Source organism: Muscardinus avellanarius (assembly GCF_963383645.1).
Source record: "Muscardinus avellanarius genome assembly, chromosome: 7".
Taxonomy (NCBI): Eukaryota; Metazoa; Chordata; class Mammalia; order Rodentia; family Gliridae; genus Muscardinus; species Muscardinus avellanarius.
In genome coordinates, this window is record NC_137793.1 from 2,644,410 (window position 1) to 2,660,198 (window position 15,789).

The 15,789-nt window shown below is 50.3% G+C and overlaps 1 protein-coding gene across 1 annotated transcript in view; it reads left to right on the forward strand.

The window, feature by feature from the left end:
• The window catches only part of FSTL4 (follistatin like 4), a gene marked incomplete at both ends in the record, with an annotated part of 356,360 nt that extends 343,070 nt beyond the window's left edge, over positions 1–13,290 (forward strand). Inside the window, 3 exons of the mRNA XM_080698175.1 lie at positions 4,190–4,297; positions 11,440–11,549; positions 12,588–13,290. Coding sequence (XP_080554301.1) covers positions 4,190–4,297; positions 11,440–11,549; positions 12,588–13,290 — 921 coding nt within the window. The remainder of the gene's footprint in view (positions 1–4,189; positions 4,298–11,439; positions 11,550–12,587) is intronic.
• Between the last annotated feature and the right edge of the window lie 2,499 nt (positions 13,291–15,789).

Sequence of the window (15,789 nt, forward strand, 5' to 3'; positions counted from 1 at the left end):
TGGTGGCTTAAGTATCACCAGGTCTGGGGAGAGGGGTGAAAGCCGAGCACGAGAGTGAGCCCGCCGCCCATGGGTGAGAGGACTCGTGACCAGCGCCGTGGGCGCGCTTAAGTAATGCCAGCAACAGTCTGAAGCAAGACCAGTCAGCAGAGTGATCTGTCTGGCAGCAATGCTCAGCTGGCCCGGTGCAAGCTCCTTGTATGAAGAAAGTTGGAATTACCAGGGTGGTGGTTTCTCCTAGCAAACAAAACGTGGTTTCCTAGGTATGTTTTTGTAATTTATTTTCCTGGGCAGAGAACACACTGAGTAACTTCAGTCCTTTGAAGTTTACTTTACACCTGAGCAGATGATCAGTTTTGGTAACTGTTCCCTGAGCACTTTAAGAGAATGTGTACTGGGTGTTGCTGGGTGCCGCAGTCTGGCTAGTGAGGTGCATCAGGCCGATTCATGGTACCGTCCAAGTCTCCTGCCCTTACTGCTTGGTCTGTGCAGCCTGTCAACTGCTGATTATACACCTATCTACTTTTAAAAGTTCTAACCTTTTTTTTTTTTTTTTTGCTCTAAAATTGTAACATCTTTCTGAGGGGATGACCTTTTTAGTCTTAGAAAAATCTCTCTATCTCTGCTACTTGCATAAAAGTCTATTTTTTGTTTCCTAGTATAGGTAAATCTGATTTATTTCGATTAGTGTTTTCATGTTACATTTTTTCCATACCTTCAACCTTTCTATGTCCTTATATCTAAGGTATTTTTTCACAAAGCAATATGCTGTTAAAGCTAGGGTTTTATTTATTAATCTTAATAGTTTACTTGAAGTATTTGGTTCATTTATATTTAATGTAATTAATCTTATAGTTATGTCTACCATCTTACTTTTATTTGATCTATTTACACTGATTTTTTTCTCCCTTTTGTTTCCTTATGTCAAACATTTTTCTTCTTTTTCCTCTCTGCTAGCTTATAAAAATTCATTTTTATTTTGTTATTAACACCATAGAGTTTACAACATCCATACATAGAATTGCATACAAATTACTTCAAGTCCTTACATCCTTTAACCCTCCTCCTGAATAATTGTGGTAGTGAATTTTAACTCTATATAACTTAACCCCACAAAACATAATTATTATTTTATCAGGCAATAATTTGCATTTATCTATATACTTACCTTTCTACAGCTCTTTATTCCTGAAGTACATGGTTCTGTCTGGGATCTTTTTTTTAATGATTCTTTTAGTCTCAGTCTTCTAGTAACAGATTTTTTTTTTTTTGCTTAAAAATACCTACATTATGTTTGAGCTATTTTTCATTAGAATAGAATTTTAATTTTGTGTGTGTGTGTGTGTGTGTGTGTGTGTGTGGTAATAGGAATTGAACCAAGGGGATTCGACCTCCACGCTACACCCCCTGCCCTATTTTTTATTCTTTATTTTGAAACCGGGTCTCACTGAGTTGCAGAGGGCCTCACTAAGTAGCTGAGGCTGTCCGCGAACCGCGATCCTCCAGTCTCAGCCTCCCGAGTGCTGGGATGACAAGCGTGCGCCACCGCGCCCGGCTCCCGCTCATAGAATTTTAAACTAGCAATTATTTTCTTTCAGCACTGTAAGATGTCATTTCATCTCTCCCATTGTTTTTATTGATAGGGCAGTTGTCTCATAAATGCTTTTTTTCTTGTAATCAATCTTCTTTTGAAGGTAATGTGTTTTTTTCTCACAGGTTTCTATCAGTTTATGATATGCCTAGGTGTGGTGGCCTTTGTATTTATTTTGATTTGGGGTTTGCAAAGTGGTTCTTGAATGTGTGGATTGCTCTGTTTCATCATGTGGGGAAATTCTCGGCAATCATTCCTTCAAATATTATGCCTCCTTTTCTCTATTACCTCTTTTTCAGGAACTTTGTTTAAAAAAAAATTTTTTTTTAAAGCTAGAGCTTTTACCAGATGTGGTAGCAAACTCTCGTAATCCCAGAATTGGGGAGGCTGAGACAGGAGGATTGAGGTTAGAAGCCAGCCTCAGCAACTTAGTGTGACCCTGTTTCAAAACAAAATAGCACTGGAGTGTAGCATGGAGATAGAACGCCTCTCGGGTCAGTCTCCAGTACCACACTAACAACAAAACGACCTTTCTGTCTCACATCTCCTTCAGTGTAGGTATATTTCATCAACCTGTCTTTCAGTTTGCTAATCTCATCTTCTGCTGTGTCTAATAAAACCTATTGAGTTCTTATTTTAGGTATTGCATTTTTCACATCTAAAGTGCCAACTCAATTCTCTATGTTATAAATTCTTAATTATCTTTTTGTGGCTCACCCATGATCTTATATGTTATGTGTTCATTCTCTTTCTCTATCTCTCTCTCTCCCTCCCTCCCTCCCTTTCTCTCTTTTTCTGTCTCTCTCAATACCTAGTGATTTTTTAATCCAAACATTCTTCATTAAAAAAAATTATAGAGACTTTAAATAGCTATCATCCACCAGAAAGGGGTTGCCCTTTCCTCTGCTCTCCAGAGAGATCTAACCATTTAGAAACTTCTAGAAGGCTCCATCCACCTCTGACCCACCCTCAAGCCCGAGGCTCTCCAGTGAGAGCCTGATGTCTTCACCAGGATCTCTTACCTGGCCAAGTCTTTGCTCCTGCAGATGACGAACAACTCTGTTCTGAGTGTAAGAGATCTGAGCTTGGCCTCCAGTCCTTGCTACACCACCTCAGAATGGGAACTTTGATGGAAGGAGGGGAAAAGAGAGGAGGAACGCCATGGGAATGCTAGGGAAGTGTTGCTATGAAGAGGGTCAAAATATGGAATAGCTGAGAGGGAATGTGTAGTCAAGAGGAGGGCTCGTGGTTCTGTTTTTGTTATTAATAAGAGAAAGAAACCAAAGATAGTGTTCAGACATCCCATTGGATGGGCTAGGCAGAGTGCTGCGTGTGGGAGCCCTTGGTGATGGGAACAGGGAGGGCTCGGGAGCCCCGCAGGCCCTGACTGTGTGGGACTCTGGAAAATCAAAACGGTCTCTCCATGAGACTTCAGGGAGAGGAGAGCAGCAAGTCAAAGACAAAGACCTGGTCCAGGCCACACAGGGATCAAAATGGAAAGGGGAAGCCAGGAGGTCAGAGAGCAGGTGGGGAAGCGTCTCTGAGGGGAGTGGCTAGCCACGGGGACCCCCGCTGAGACGCCAGGAGAGGACCACGGGGTGACCTCTGAACCTGGGGTCAGTGAGGACCACGGGGTGACCTCTGAACCTGGGGCCAGTGAGGACCACGGGGTGACCTCTGAACCTGGGGTCAGTGTCTGGGACAGTTCCATAGAGCAAGAGCCTTGATGGGAGTGAGTTGAGGAGAAAGGAATTCTGTCTATGGGACTCCGCAGACAGTTCCATGCAGAAATTTGACGATGGTGGAGAGGGATGCTAGAGGTTTTTCACCCGCCAGGAAGATTAAGCTATGGTCAAAATTCCAGAAATTATACTGACAAGCTGTGAGGTATTGGGGCTGAGATTGGGTACAGAAAAAGATCACTGAAGCCCAGAAGGAAGTAAGAAAGCCAAGCTGTGGATGGATCACCCATGTGGGTTGGAGGGCCCCGAACCCGGGGACCAAGTGAGGGGTCGAACCTGGTGCCAACACCCCTTCTTTTTCGGCATGAGCACTACACAGCAAAGCTTTTAAACTTAGAAAACAGCCTCCGTGTGACAGGACGCCTTCAGAAGCTGTATCCTCAGCACATAGCAGAGAGTCTGCCTGGCGCTGCAGTCCATGCCCCGGAGGCTCAGCTGAAGGGTGGGGAGGGAAGGGCCACGCAGAGCAGAACACAGTGAGAGGGGTGGTCTCCAGGGCTTCTCAGACCACCAGGGAGAAGGGCCCGCTCCAGAACCCAGGGCGGCCCGGGAGGCTGCCGAGGGGCCGAGTGCCCAGAGCCTTGGAGAAGGGAGGCCCTGCAGCTGTTCTGGAGCCTGGCTACCCGGGTTGCTGCCAAGTTGGTCTAGGTCCCTTTAACTTAAAACATGCCCAAAATAGGTTCTTAAAAGAAAGCATTGACCGCTCATTTTTGCCTCTGCAGACAAAGCCCAAGGGGAACTTCTGTGCTGGTTCCCAGACAGGAAGCCGCAGCACTGCGGCGTGATGTCCGTGCCCAGAGACGGCCGTCACGCCAGCTCCCTGCTGATGACCAACGTGTCGCTCTTTTCTTTCAAGTCCATAGGTGTGGACCCTCTGCCGGCTAAGCTGTCCTACGACAAGTCACATGACCAAGTGTGGGTTCTGAGCTGGGGGGACAGGCACAAGTCCCAGCCAAGCCTCCAGGTAGGTTAAGCCATCGGGCTCGCGCCCAGTTGAAGGGATCTTCAGCCGTGCCTGCGACCAATCACGTAGATTAAGAGGGACCTGCAGGCTACAGTCTAGTCTAAACTGCTGAGCGAGGACGGGCTTCTGCCCTTTGTAGAGAAGTTCTGGAGCCCCAAGAATAGAGCAGAAGTCTTACGAGAGATTATTTTTCAGGGCAGAAAAAACAAATGACCCATAAAAGACAAGCAGGTTGGCACTGAGCTTCTCACCTGCAGCGGTGGCCGGATGGCCACAGAGTCCCATGCACGCACCAGTAGATGAAAGGCCGCAATCCCACAATCCTCTTCCAGCCAAGACGTGGTTTACCTGTCAACAAGAAAGAAAGATGTCAGGGTATGCAGGAACACAGGAGCACGTGGCTCCTGGGCCTCGTCTGAGGAAACACACTAGACAAACATCAGAAGAGCCAGAACAGGAGGAAGGAGAAGGAGGAGGGAGAGGCAGTGTCGATGGACAGAGGGAGGAAGGTTGAAAAGCAGGAGACGAGACAAGACATCCTGGGAATATATACATGCTAAATACAAACATTTGTATTAGGAGCGACCCTTGGGAATCTGATAGCAGACTGTAACTAAAGATGATGGGTTACTTTGGTATAAAAAAATTAAAATAAAATAAAAATAAGAGTAGGAGTGGGGCTGGAGACACACACTGCTAATCTGAGAACCTGGGAGACTGAGACAGGAGGATGGAGACCAGACTCCGCACCTAGCAAGACTTTATCTCAAAATAAATAAGGCTGGGGTGGAGCTCAGAGGTAGAATGCCCCTGGGTTCCACCCCCAATACCAAAATAAATAAGAGTAGGGAGTGGAGGTGGGAGAAGAGTCAAAATACTCAAAAATCTCCCTTTATTGGGATATGAGATCAAATGCCAAGCAATTAATAGCTCGTGATTCTACATTGAACCAACTGAATTTTCTTATTAAAAGACAGAGATGATTCAACTGGGCTTAAAATAGGAAAAATAGCAATATGTTGTTTATAAGAAACAGCATAAAACAAAGTGATAATCACGGTTTGAATTCAAAGGGGTGGGAGTGGAAATAACAGGAGCAAAGAGATGTGCGTGAGAGAGCATGTGAAAGCCGCCAGGGCACACCCTAGAGTCGAGAGCTCTGCTGGCCGTACACCTGTAAACCCAGAACCCGGGAGGCCGAGACGGGAGGGTCGCAGGTTCACGGCCTGCCTCAGCCACTGAGTGAGACCCTGCTTCAAAATAAATCAAAGAGGGGGTCAGGATGTGGTTCAGTGGCGAATTGCCTGCCTTGCAGGTGTGGAGCCCTGGGTTCAATTCCTGGTTCCAAAAAGACAAAAATAGCCGGGCGTGGTGGCGCACGCTTGTCATCCCCGCGCTTGGGAGGCTGAGACAGGAGGATCGCACAAGTTCAAAGCCAGCCTCAGCTACTGAGTGAGGCTCTCAGCAACATAGTGAGACCCTGTTTCCAAATAAAGTGTAAAATAGGTCTGGGAGTATGGCCCGGAGGTAGAAAGCCTCTGGGCTCCAGCTCCATTACCACCAAAAAGAAAAAAACCCAAAAAGACAAAAATAAAAATAAATAAATACGTAAATAAATAAATAAATAAATAAATAGGACTAGGGGCACAGCTCAGAGATAGAATGCCCCTGAGTTCAATCCTCAGTACCACAAAAATAAAAACAATAAACTTAAAGGCTCCAAACAGTAGGAGAGGAATTCTGTGGTTATGAATGGCTGACATGTCAAGCCACAAAGTAACAAAAGAGTAGTAATATGTAATAGTAGCTTGATTAAAAACAGGCTTAAATTGCACATTAAAGAGACATATAGACATAAGAAAGCTGACATCAGAGTTTAATAAATAAATAGGAAACATTTCATCTGCCATGTAGAATATTTTCACAAGTCTGCATATAAGAAAGTATGTCACTAATCATAAGGAAGCCTTTTAAAGTTTCCTCAAACTAGACACTATGGGCAATATTATTTAATAATTGGAAATAGTTCTAAGGTAACCTAATTTAAAAAACACTTCTATAACCGGGCATGGTTGGCACACGCTTGTGATCCCAGCATTCTGGAGGCTGAGACAGGAGGATCACTGTTCACGGCCAACCTCAGCTATTTAATGAGGCCCTCTGCAACTCAGTGAGACCCTGTTTTAAAAATAAGAAATAACACCAATAAATTTTTTGTGTGTGTGGTACTAGGGTTCCTGGAAGCCCTTCTACCTCTGGGATACACTCCCACGGGCTACACTCCCAGACCTATTTTTTACTCTTTTTATGTGGAAACAGGGTCTCTTAAGCCAGCGAGGCTGGCCCTGAACCAGCGCGATCCTCCTGTCTCAGCCTCCCAAGCGCGGGGATTACAAGCGTGCGCCACCACGCCCGGCACCAATAAAAAATTTTTAAAAACAAAAAGAATAAAAATAGGGTGTGGCTCAGAGGTAGAATGCCCTTGGATTCCATCCCCAGAACCCTCCCAAAAAAAATTCTATATTGCTATTGGATCAAAAGCTATTTAAAAAGGAAACAATTTCACATTAAAACCTACAGGATATATTTCTATTTTTTTTTAACTGAGGATTAAACCTAGGGGCATCCTATCTTCAAGCTATACCCCCAGACCTTTTTTTTTTTTTTTTTGAAATGGAATCTCACTAGGTTGATGAGAATTTCTCTCCTGGCTGAGGCTGCCTGTGAACCTGCGACCCTCCTGCCTCAGCCTCCCCAGTGCTGGGACCACAGGTGTGTGCCGCCACAGCCAGCTGAGGCTCACAAGGCACAGAGGAAGCTGTGTGCACGGAGGATTACAAAGGGAGCATACAAAGAATTTGTGTTGAGAAATTAAAAAGGGGTGAAGTTAACAGAAACAGAAGAAAGCCAGAATAAGCCTTTACAGCCCTAATAAAGAAGGATCAGCAAGAAAAGGCAAATGGGAACGGAGACATCACTGCAGGGTGAGGACAGCTAAAATAAATACTACTGCGGGGCTCTGGGCAGCACAGCTTGAGCTTTCAAGAAATGGAGGCTTACTTACAAAGTGTGAAGGAGAGGAAAAACACCTGACTTTAGAAAAGGGGTGCTTGAAATAGAACAATTCCCATAGCGGGTCCATATTAAAATTAATTATCTAAATATCCCCATACTTGGGAGGCTGAGACAGGAGGATTGCAGGTTCGAAGCCAGCCTCAGCTACTTAGTGAGGCTCTCAGCCGTTTAGTGAGACCCTGTTTCCAAACAAAGTATAAAATATGTCAGTGAGTGTAGCTCAGAGGTAGAAGGCCTCTGGGTTCCATCCCCAGTACTGCCAAAACAAAAAATTAGTGGTATACTACAGAAAAATGTAAAGCTGAGTTTTAGCATGGCTTCAAAATATAGATTAATTTTTACATTATTTGAACTCTCTCGGCCCATGCAAGAAAAATATACTAGTCTTTACTTTGTTTTAAATAGCCAGTGTCATTATAATTACAAAAACCAATTTAAAATAGTTTTGTAAAAACTATAAGCCAGGCATGGTGGCACACACCTGTTATCCTAGCACTTGGGAAGCTGAGACAGGGTTACCCGTTTTGAGGACAGCCTCAGCAAACGGTAAGACTCTTAGCAACCTAGTGAGACTCTGTTTCAAAATAGAAATAAAATAGGGCTAGGGTTGTAGCTCAGAGGTAGAATTCCCCTGGGTTCAATCCCCAGTACCACCAAAAATTCTAGAAATTCCTTAAATATAGTAGACTATTTCCCAAAAGACCAATAGAACATCTTTGCCTAAATGGCAAAATACTAAAAGTATCTCAGTTAACACAAGGAGCCAGGCAGTGGTGACCAGCGTGGTAACTGGGAAGTCTAAGGAACACATTCTCACCAAAAAAGAAACTAGCTTGTCTATACCTACCTTCCTCGCTCTGTGCTTGGGTCAAGAAGACCAGTCCCTGCCGACACTGCCCTGGAGGCGGCAGCCGACACAGCCCTCGCGGTGCGCCGGGGCCTGGGAAGCAGGAGTGAGTTTTGATCCACTCCCCTGACTTCCCAGGATTTGCTCAAGAGCTAGCCGCAATCCCAGGACACAGCTTGAGCAGCAGCATTACATATCTCTGCACTGTTTACACAAGCGGAGCCTCGCAGCCATCCCAGTGCTGTTTCCAAATATCTGGCATAAAAGGACGTGGCCAAACAAATCCTGCCGTGACTGTATCTATCGATGAAATTCGTTCCGACCCTCCCCCAAAACCAGGTGTTGAACATCTGGCATCTGCTAGGATTCTGCCCTGCCCTGTTGCCCGGGCCCAGGTTCTGGCTGCCCCTCAGCCCGTCCCACTCACACCTGGCTCCCCTGCCTCCGGGTGTCACCTCTTCGCTGGCTCCATGCTCCCATCCGAGGGAAAACGCCCCGTCTTCTCTCCTCCTGTTAGCGCTGTGTATGTGTGTTTGGGATCCCTGAGCCCAGCCCACAGGCAACAGGTTAAGGGGCCTTCAGGGGCCCCCAAGTCCAGGCTAAGAAGCAACTCACGGACTCAGAGAACCAAGACGACACACCATGTCAGCTCCTGGCCCGTGGCACCACGTTCTGATGAAGTAACCTCTGGATATAGGTGTCAGAGCAGCGGGGCGTGAATGACAGTGACCTGCAACAGCCTGGAGTTTTCCATCTCTGTTATAAGTTAAAATGGCAGGCCCAATATCAAGCAGTGATTGCATGTTGCCTGGGGACTTGGAATTCTCTGGCATTCCCCCCAGACTCTGAGATTCAGGTTCCTAACGCTGATGTTTTCTTAATGCCCGGTTCTGAGTTTGCCTGCAATGGAAGTGTTACATGGTCTTTTTTTTTTTTTTTTTTTCCTGCAGGACTGGGGATGGAACTCAGGGTCATGCTACCTCCGAGCTATACCCTCAGCCCTACTTTTAATTCTTTATTTTGAAACAGGATCTCACTGAGTTGCAGAGGGCCTCACTAAGTAGATGAGGCCGTCCGCAAACTGCGATCCTCCTGTCTCAGCCTCCCAAAGGCTGGGATTACAAGCGTGCGCCACCACGCCCGGCTGTTATGTGGCCATTTTTTAAAAGAAAACCAGTAGCCAGGCATGGTGGTGGACGCCTGTGATCCCCAGTACTTGGGAGGCTGAGGTTCAAGGCCAGCCTCAGTAACTTAGACCCTGTTTCCAAACAAAAAGGGCTGAAGCTCAGAGGTTGAACACCCCTGGGTTCAATCTCCAGTACCAATAAATAAATAAATGGAAAACAACCCGGTGCAGCTTTTGAGTTGCTTCAAGAGCAAACCACGGAGGTGCCCTCCACTCCGCCAGCCTGTTGACCCCAGAGGGAAGCGGGTGGAAAAGATTCAAGCCTCCCAAGGAGAAAGGCCAGGTGTTGTTTGTGTTTTATAGACCTGAGAGCCAGAAGGCAAGAGAGCTCCCAGGCCTGCATGCATCAAAGCCCCCACCAGAGACCGCCCTTGCCCTGCAGGCCCAGCCCGGGCTGCACAAATCCATTTCCTTGTTCCTGTGTAAGGACCACGGTATCATGATGTAGAAATATCTCGCCTCCCTGCTCAGGGGTCAAGGGTCTGCCTTCTCTGCTGCCCAGAGGGCCTGGCCTTGTCCTTTAGGGACCTGAGCCAAAGCTTCCTGTAAGCTGGCCAGGCCTCTAGTGGGGCTGCGGTCAGCCTCTTCCTGGCTGTGGGCTGGTCCTCAATGAGCATGCGCAGATGGCAGAGGGGCCCCGGGGCTTCCTTCAGGGCCCAGGGATACCCTCTCACCCTGCCCAGCCTCACTGCCAGCCCGCCCTTTCCCTGACATGGACACAGCAGGGACTCCACCAGAGAACCGCTCTTGTGTCCCACCAAGTGTACAGGGGAGAAAGCCTTACCTCCAGGGAAACGGCGGCGGCCAGGCTCCGTCGCTACCAATTTGTACAAGCGCGGGGCCTAATTCCTTACTTCCTCAGCAAGTCCCCTTTGTACAGCCAGCAGCTCCCCGGCATCCTAATTACAAGATGTCTGATGGGCAGGCGCAGCGTCCCTGACCGGCATCCCAGCAGGATTCTTGCTTCGCTAATAGATTCTGGAATCATAGCTCTCAGAGAACACCTCTGTGAGCAGCAGATCAGAGACTCCCAACAAACTAGCCCAGGGGCCTGGCTTGGAAGGCAAATACCTTCCCAGGAAATAAGACCACCACTTAGAATCGTGGTTCGCGGCCAGCCTCAGCTACTACCTAGTGAGGCCCTTTGCAACTCAGTGAGACCCTGTTTCAAAAACAAGAAAAAAAATAGGACTGGGGATGCAGCTTGGAAGTAGAATGCCCCTGGGTTTCACCCCCAGTACCACACACACAAAAAGAGGTCTCTCCCACCAGGAATGAGTGGCACATGCCTAGAATCCTAGTACATGGGAGGCTGAAGCAGGAGGATGGCCGGTTGAAGCCAGCCTCAGCAACTTAGCAAGACAGTGTTTCAAAATAAATTTAAAAAATTAGGAGCCAGGCATGGTGGCGCACGCTTGTAATCCCAACATTGGGGAAGCTGAAACAAGAGAATTGTGGTTCGTGGACAGCCTCAGCTACTTAGTGAGGCTCTTTGCAACTCAGTGAGACCCTGTTTCAAAATAAAGAAAAAATAGGGCTGAGGGTGTTGATTAGAGGCAGAATGCCCCTGGGTTCCATCCCCAGTACTGCAAAAAAATAAAAACAGAAAAACAAATTAGAAGGGTTGGGGGATAGTTCAGAGGTAGAATGTCCCTAGATGCAGTCTCCAGTACCACATACACACACTCACGCACATACACATGCACGCACACACATGCACACACACAGTCCCTCTCCTCTTCCCCTAGGGCAGCCTTGATATGAGTAGGTGGGTGTCTGAACAGGGTCATGTTGCAGTTCCGGGCCCTTCCTCGGAAGCCTGGACACTCCACCATCATGGCGCTGGCACGACGCGCTGCTTGCTGGCCAGCCCGAGGAGAAGGAGGGCAGTGCGTGGGACCTTCTCTCCCGCCCCATCACCTCCTCTCCCAGGGAGGACAGGCCTGCCTGCGGCACTCCTGCGCTTGCAGGGCCTCCGGGTTCCCAGCCGCCGCCTGGATGGTGGGCGCTTACTGGGACCCATTTGCCTCGTAGGTGATCACGGAAGCCAGCGCCGGGCAGGGCCAGCACCTCGTCCGCGCGCCCCTGGCAGGAGTGGAGGATTTCTTCATTCCTCCCACCAACCTCATCATCAACCATGTCAGGTAGGCAAGCCCGGCCCCAGGTGCCCGAGGACCCCGCGGCAGCCCAGCCCTGCATGGGGCAGCCAGGCACAGCTAGGACCTGCTCCCCCTCCTCCCCTCCCTCCTCCCTCCCCCTCCACCTCCCCCTCCTCTCCCTGGCTTTGGACTCACCGAGACAGTGCTCCTGTCCAGCCGCGTCTTCCTCCTCCAGTTCTCCTCTGCAGTTAGTCCAAGAGACAGATGCAGTCCAGGACTTTCTGCCGTGTCCTCGTGGCAAGCAGGCACGGGCTCGCTGTGTCCAGCGGGCACGGGCCTTTGGCATCCCCAAGCCAGACATGGTGGTACACCCCTGTAAACGCAGTACTTAGGAGGCTGGAACAGGAGAATCTCAGGTTTAGGCCAGCCTCAGCCATATAGGCCCTTGGCAACCTAGCGAGCCCCAGTTTGAAAATAAAAAATAAAATAGGGCTGATGGTGTGATGGTGTGGCTCAGAAATAGAATGCACCTGGATTCAATTCCCAGTAACACACACACACACACACACACACACACACACACACACACTCAGCATCCCCAAGGGAGAAGCTATTAAAGGCCTTTCACCCTGCTTTAAAAAACGTTCCTAAAGATGTCATAAGAGCCCAAGCCCGGGACCGTGTGTGTGTGTGTGTGTGTGTGTGTGTGTGTGTGTGTGTGTCTGGGGATGGAGACCAGGGGCATTCTACCTTCAAGCTACACCCCCAGCCCTATTTTGTATTCTTTATTTTGAAACAGGGTCTCACTGGGTTGCAAAGGACCTCACTAAGGAGCTGAGGCTGGGCGTGAACCCGAATCCTCCTGTCTCAGCCTCCCAGATGCTGGGGTTAAGTAAGCCACCACGCCCGACCGGTCAGGAACATTTGTAACCACTGCATCTGGCTCGAGTCGTGGTAATTCACGTATGAAGCCATTTATCAATAGGCTCTTAGATCACTGACAGATCATGACAAGGCGATCACTTGACACGGTGGCAGGCCCCCCGGGGCTCCCTCGGGCTGACCCCAGCTCTCCCCTCCCAGGTTCGGCTTCATCTTCAACAGATCTGACCCTGCCGTCCACAAAGTGGACCTGGAGACCCTGATGCCCCTCAAGACCATCAGCCTGCGGAGCCACGGCTGCGTGCCCCAGGCCATGGCACACACCCACCTGGGCGGCTACTTCTTGGTCCAGTGCCGGCAGGACACCCCCGCCCCCACCGCCCCGCAGCTGCTCATCGACGGTGTCACGGACTCCGTGCTGGGCCCCAACCATGACGTGACGGGCGCCCCTCACGTGTCCCCCGACGGGCGCTTCGTCGTCAGCGCAGCCGCCAGCAGCCCCCGGCTGCACGTTCAGGAGGTCACGGTGAGGGGCGAGATCCGGACCCTGTACGACCTGACGGTAAAGCCGGGCATCTCAGACCTGGTGTTCCAGCGCTCCTTCACCCAGAGCAACCATTATGCCATCTACGCCACCCTGGAGACGCAGCCCGACCTGCTGTTCCTGGAACTGTCCACAGGCAAGATGGGCGTCCTGAAGAACTTAGCGCAGCCGCCCGCCGGGCTCGCCGGGCCCTGGGGAGGACCCCGCAGGGTCCTCAGGGGCAGCGGGCTGTTCGGACAGTACCTCCTCACTCCAGCCCGAGAGTCCCTGTTCCTGGTCAACAGCAGACAGAACGCACTGCGCTGCGAGGTGCCGGGGGTCCGGGGAGGGTCCACGGTGGTGTGGGTGGGCGAGGTGTGAAGGAGCCCAGCTTGGAGCCCGGGCCGGGCCGCCACCTCGTCCTGACACTGCAACCCACGCAGGCGCGCTGTACATTTTCACAGACAAAAGCAAAAACCCGTATTCGCTTTGTGATTCAGCACTGGTCTTGCAAGTTTCGTAGTGTAAGGTACGCGCTGCTACCGAGACTGGGGTTTTTTTCGTTAGGAAGTATGATTTACGCCTTGAGCCACAAGAGTACTGCTGCCGTGGAGCGGGATCGTTTCTGGGCCGCGCGGCACCTGCGGCTGTAGAGCCAGGAGCCCGCTTCCCAGCCCGACGCTGCTGACGCTGCCCGCCACCGACCTCGCCGGGCACAGGGCCCTGCCCAGGCTCGGACCTGCGTCCTCTCCTTCGCAGCCGCTTGCTTCCCTCCCATCTGACTTGGAGAGCCGGCGAGACTCATCACACCTCGGGGACGGGGAAATCACTTGCTTTATTTTGGAAATTTTTGATTAAAAAATAATTTTTTATAATCTCAAACGCTAGTAAGCAGAAGATGCTCTACCAAGTCCAGCTAGAGGCTCCCTGCCTTAGGCCACGTCTCTGGGGGTCACCATCAAGCCACAAAGGCCAACGGCCACCCAAGAACAGGGGCCCCGGCACCGCCGCCACCGCTCCGAGTGGGTGAAGAGCCCTTGCTGGAAACCCAAGAGCCCGGGACGAGCCCCGCGCCTGCTCCTCGCCACCCAAGGGGGCACTTCATTAGCCAGGCCGGGTACCCCAGACGCAGGGCAGACGAGGCTGGCCTGGTGAGCCCCGTCCATCCTCCTGGGTCCCTGAGGCCTGACTGCGTTGCTGCCTGTGGCCGGGCGCTCAGACAGCAGGACTGCACCATTCCTTACACGGTTTCACACACATGGTCCCCGACACACACCTGCCAAAACCCCGAATCCGGAGGCTGCAGGCCGACATGACCGCATTGTTACCACGTCTCGGCTCATGGTGGGCGTTGAGGGGTGGGGAAGGGCAGGAAGGAACTATAACCCAACCTGCCTTCGGGAGACCGCCTGTCAGACTCAGCCAGAAAGAGGCTCCCTTGGCTTTGCAGAATACCCCTCTCCCAGCCAGGTGTGGGGACACACGGCTATAATCCCAGCAACTCGGGAGTCTGGGGCGGGAGGATCACAAGCTGAAGGCCAGCCTGGGAAACTTAGCGAGATTGTGTCTTAAAAAAATATACATACAGCCGGGTGTGGTGGTGCACACTTGTAATCCCAGCATTTGGGAGGCTGAGACCAGAGGACTGCGGTTCGCAGACAGCCTTAGCTACTTAGTGAGGCCCTCTGCAACTCAGTGAGACCCTGTTTCAAAATAAAAAAGAATAAAAATTGGGCAGGGGGTATAGCTCGGAGGTATAGCTCGGAGGTCAAATGCCCCTGGGTTCTATCCCCAGACCCGCAATATATATTTTTTTTCTTTTTTCTTTTTTTTTTTTTTTAAGGGATGGGGAGCTGGGCAGAAAAAGAAAAAAAAAAAAGTGGCACATGCCTATAATCCCAGTGCTTGGGAGACTGAGAAAAGAAGATCACAGGTTCAAGGCCAGCCTCAGCAATTTAGCAAGATCCTATTTCAAAATAAATTCAAAGGGCTGGGAGGACGCACGTGGTGGCACACACCTGTAATCCCAGTACTTGGGAGACTGAGACAGGAAGAGCACAGGTTTGAAGCCAGCCTCGGCAACCTAGTGAGACTCTTGTTAACTTAGTGAGGCCCTATTAAAACTAAAAATAAAATAGAGCTGGGGATATAGCTCAGAGGCAGAATACCCCTGGGTTCCATCTCCAGTACCAAAAACAGAAACCACCTTTCCCACGCTCTCCTATCAGTGACCAAAATGTACATGAATTTTGGCTGGTCACTCTGCAAGGCCCCGCCCGGCCAGGAGAGGTGGCCCTGTCGGACACCTCAGCTACTCTCGCCCCCTTCAAGGGCCCTCCAGGCCATGATTTTGAAAACACTCTCAGCACCCCGGCTCTTCTCACACCCAGCCCACGGCCCCCTCCCCAGCTCCCGACACCAGCCACTCCTCCGTCTGCTGTTTCTGGCTCCTGCAATCACCTGGCCCTACGACACCCAGAGCACGCCACACCTGTGCGCTCGCATTTTCGATTTGGTGTACAGCATGGCGTGCAGACACAGGCTGCGGCCCGGGTCCCCAAGCCCAGGCTCAGCTTCCCTCTAGCGGGGATCGACAGGTACCACACTCACCCTTGCATTTCTCCTGCCTCAATCTTAAGACATTTGCTCCCCAACTCCCATGTTTATCACTGAAATTCTCCAGTGTCCGTAAATTTTGCCTGTTGGTAAAAAAAAAAATAGTGTCTGTCCCTGGCAGAGTTGTTTCTGAGCCTGAAGGAGTAAGACCCCTCCCACCCCGGCCACCAGGCTGAAGAGCAGGCCCTCTGGGTCACAGGATTCCTACGCAAAAGAGCAAACCCAGCTGGCCTTTGAAATCGAGTCTGGAGTCCGCCTGCTCCT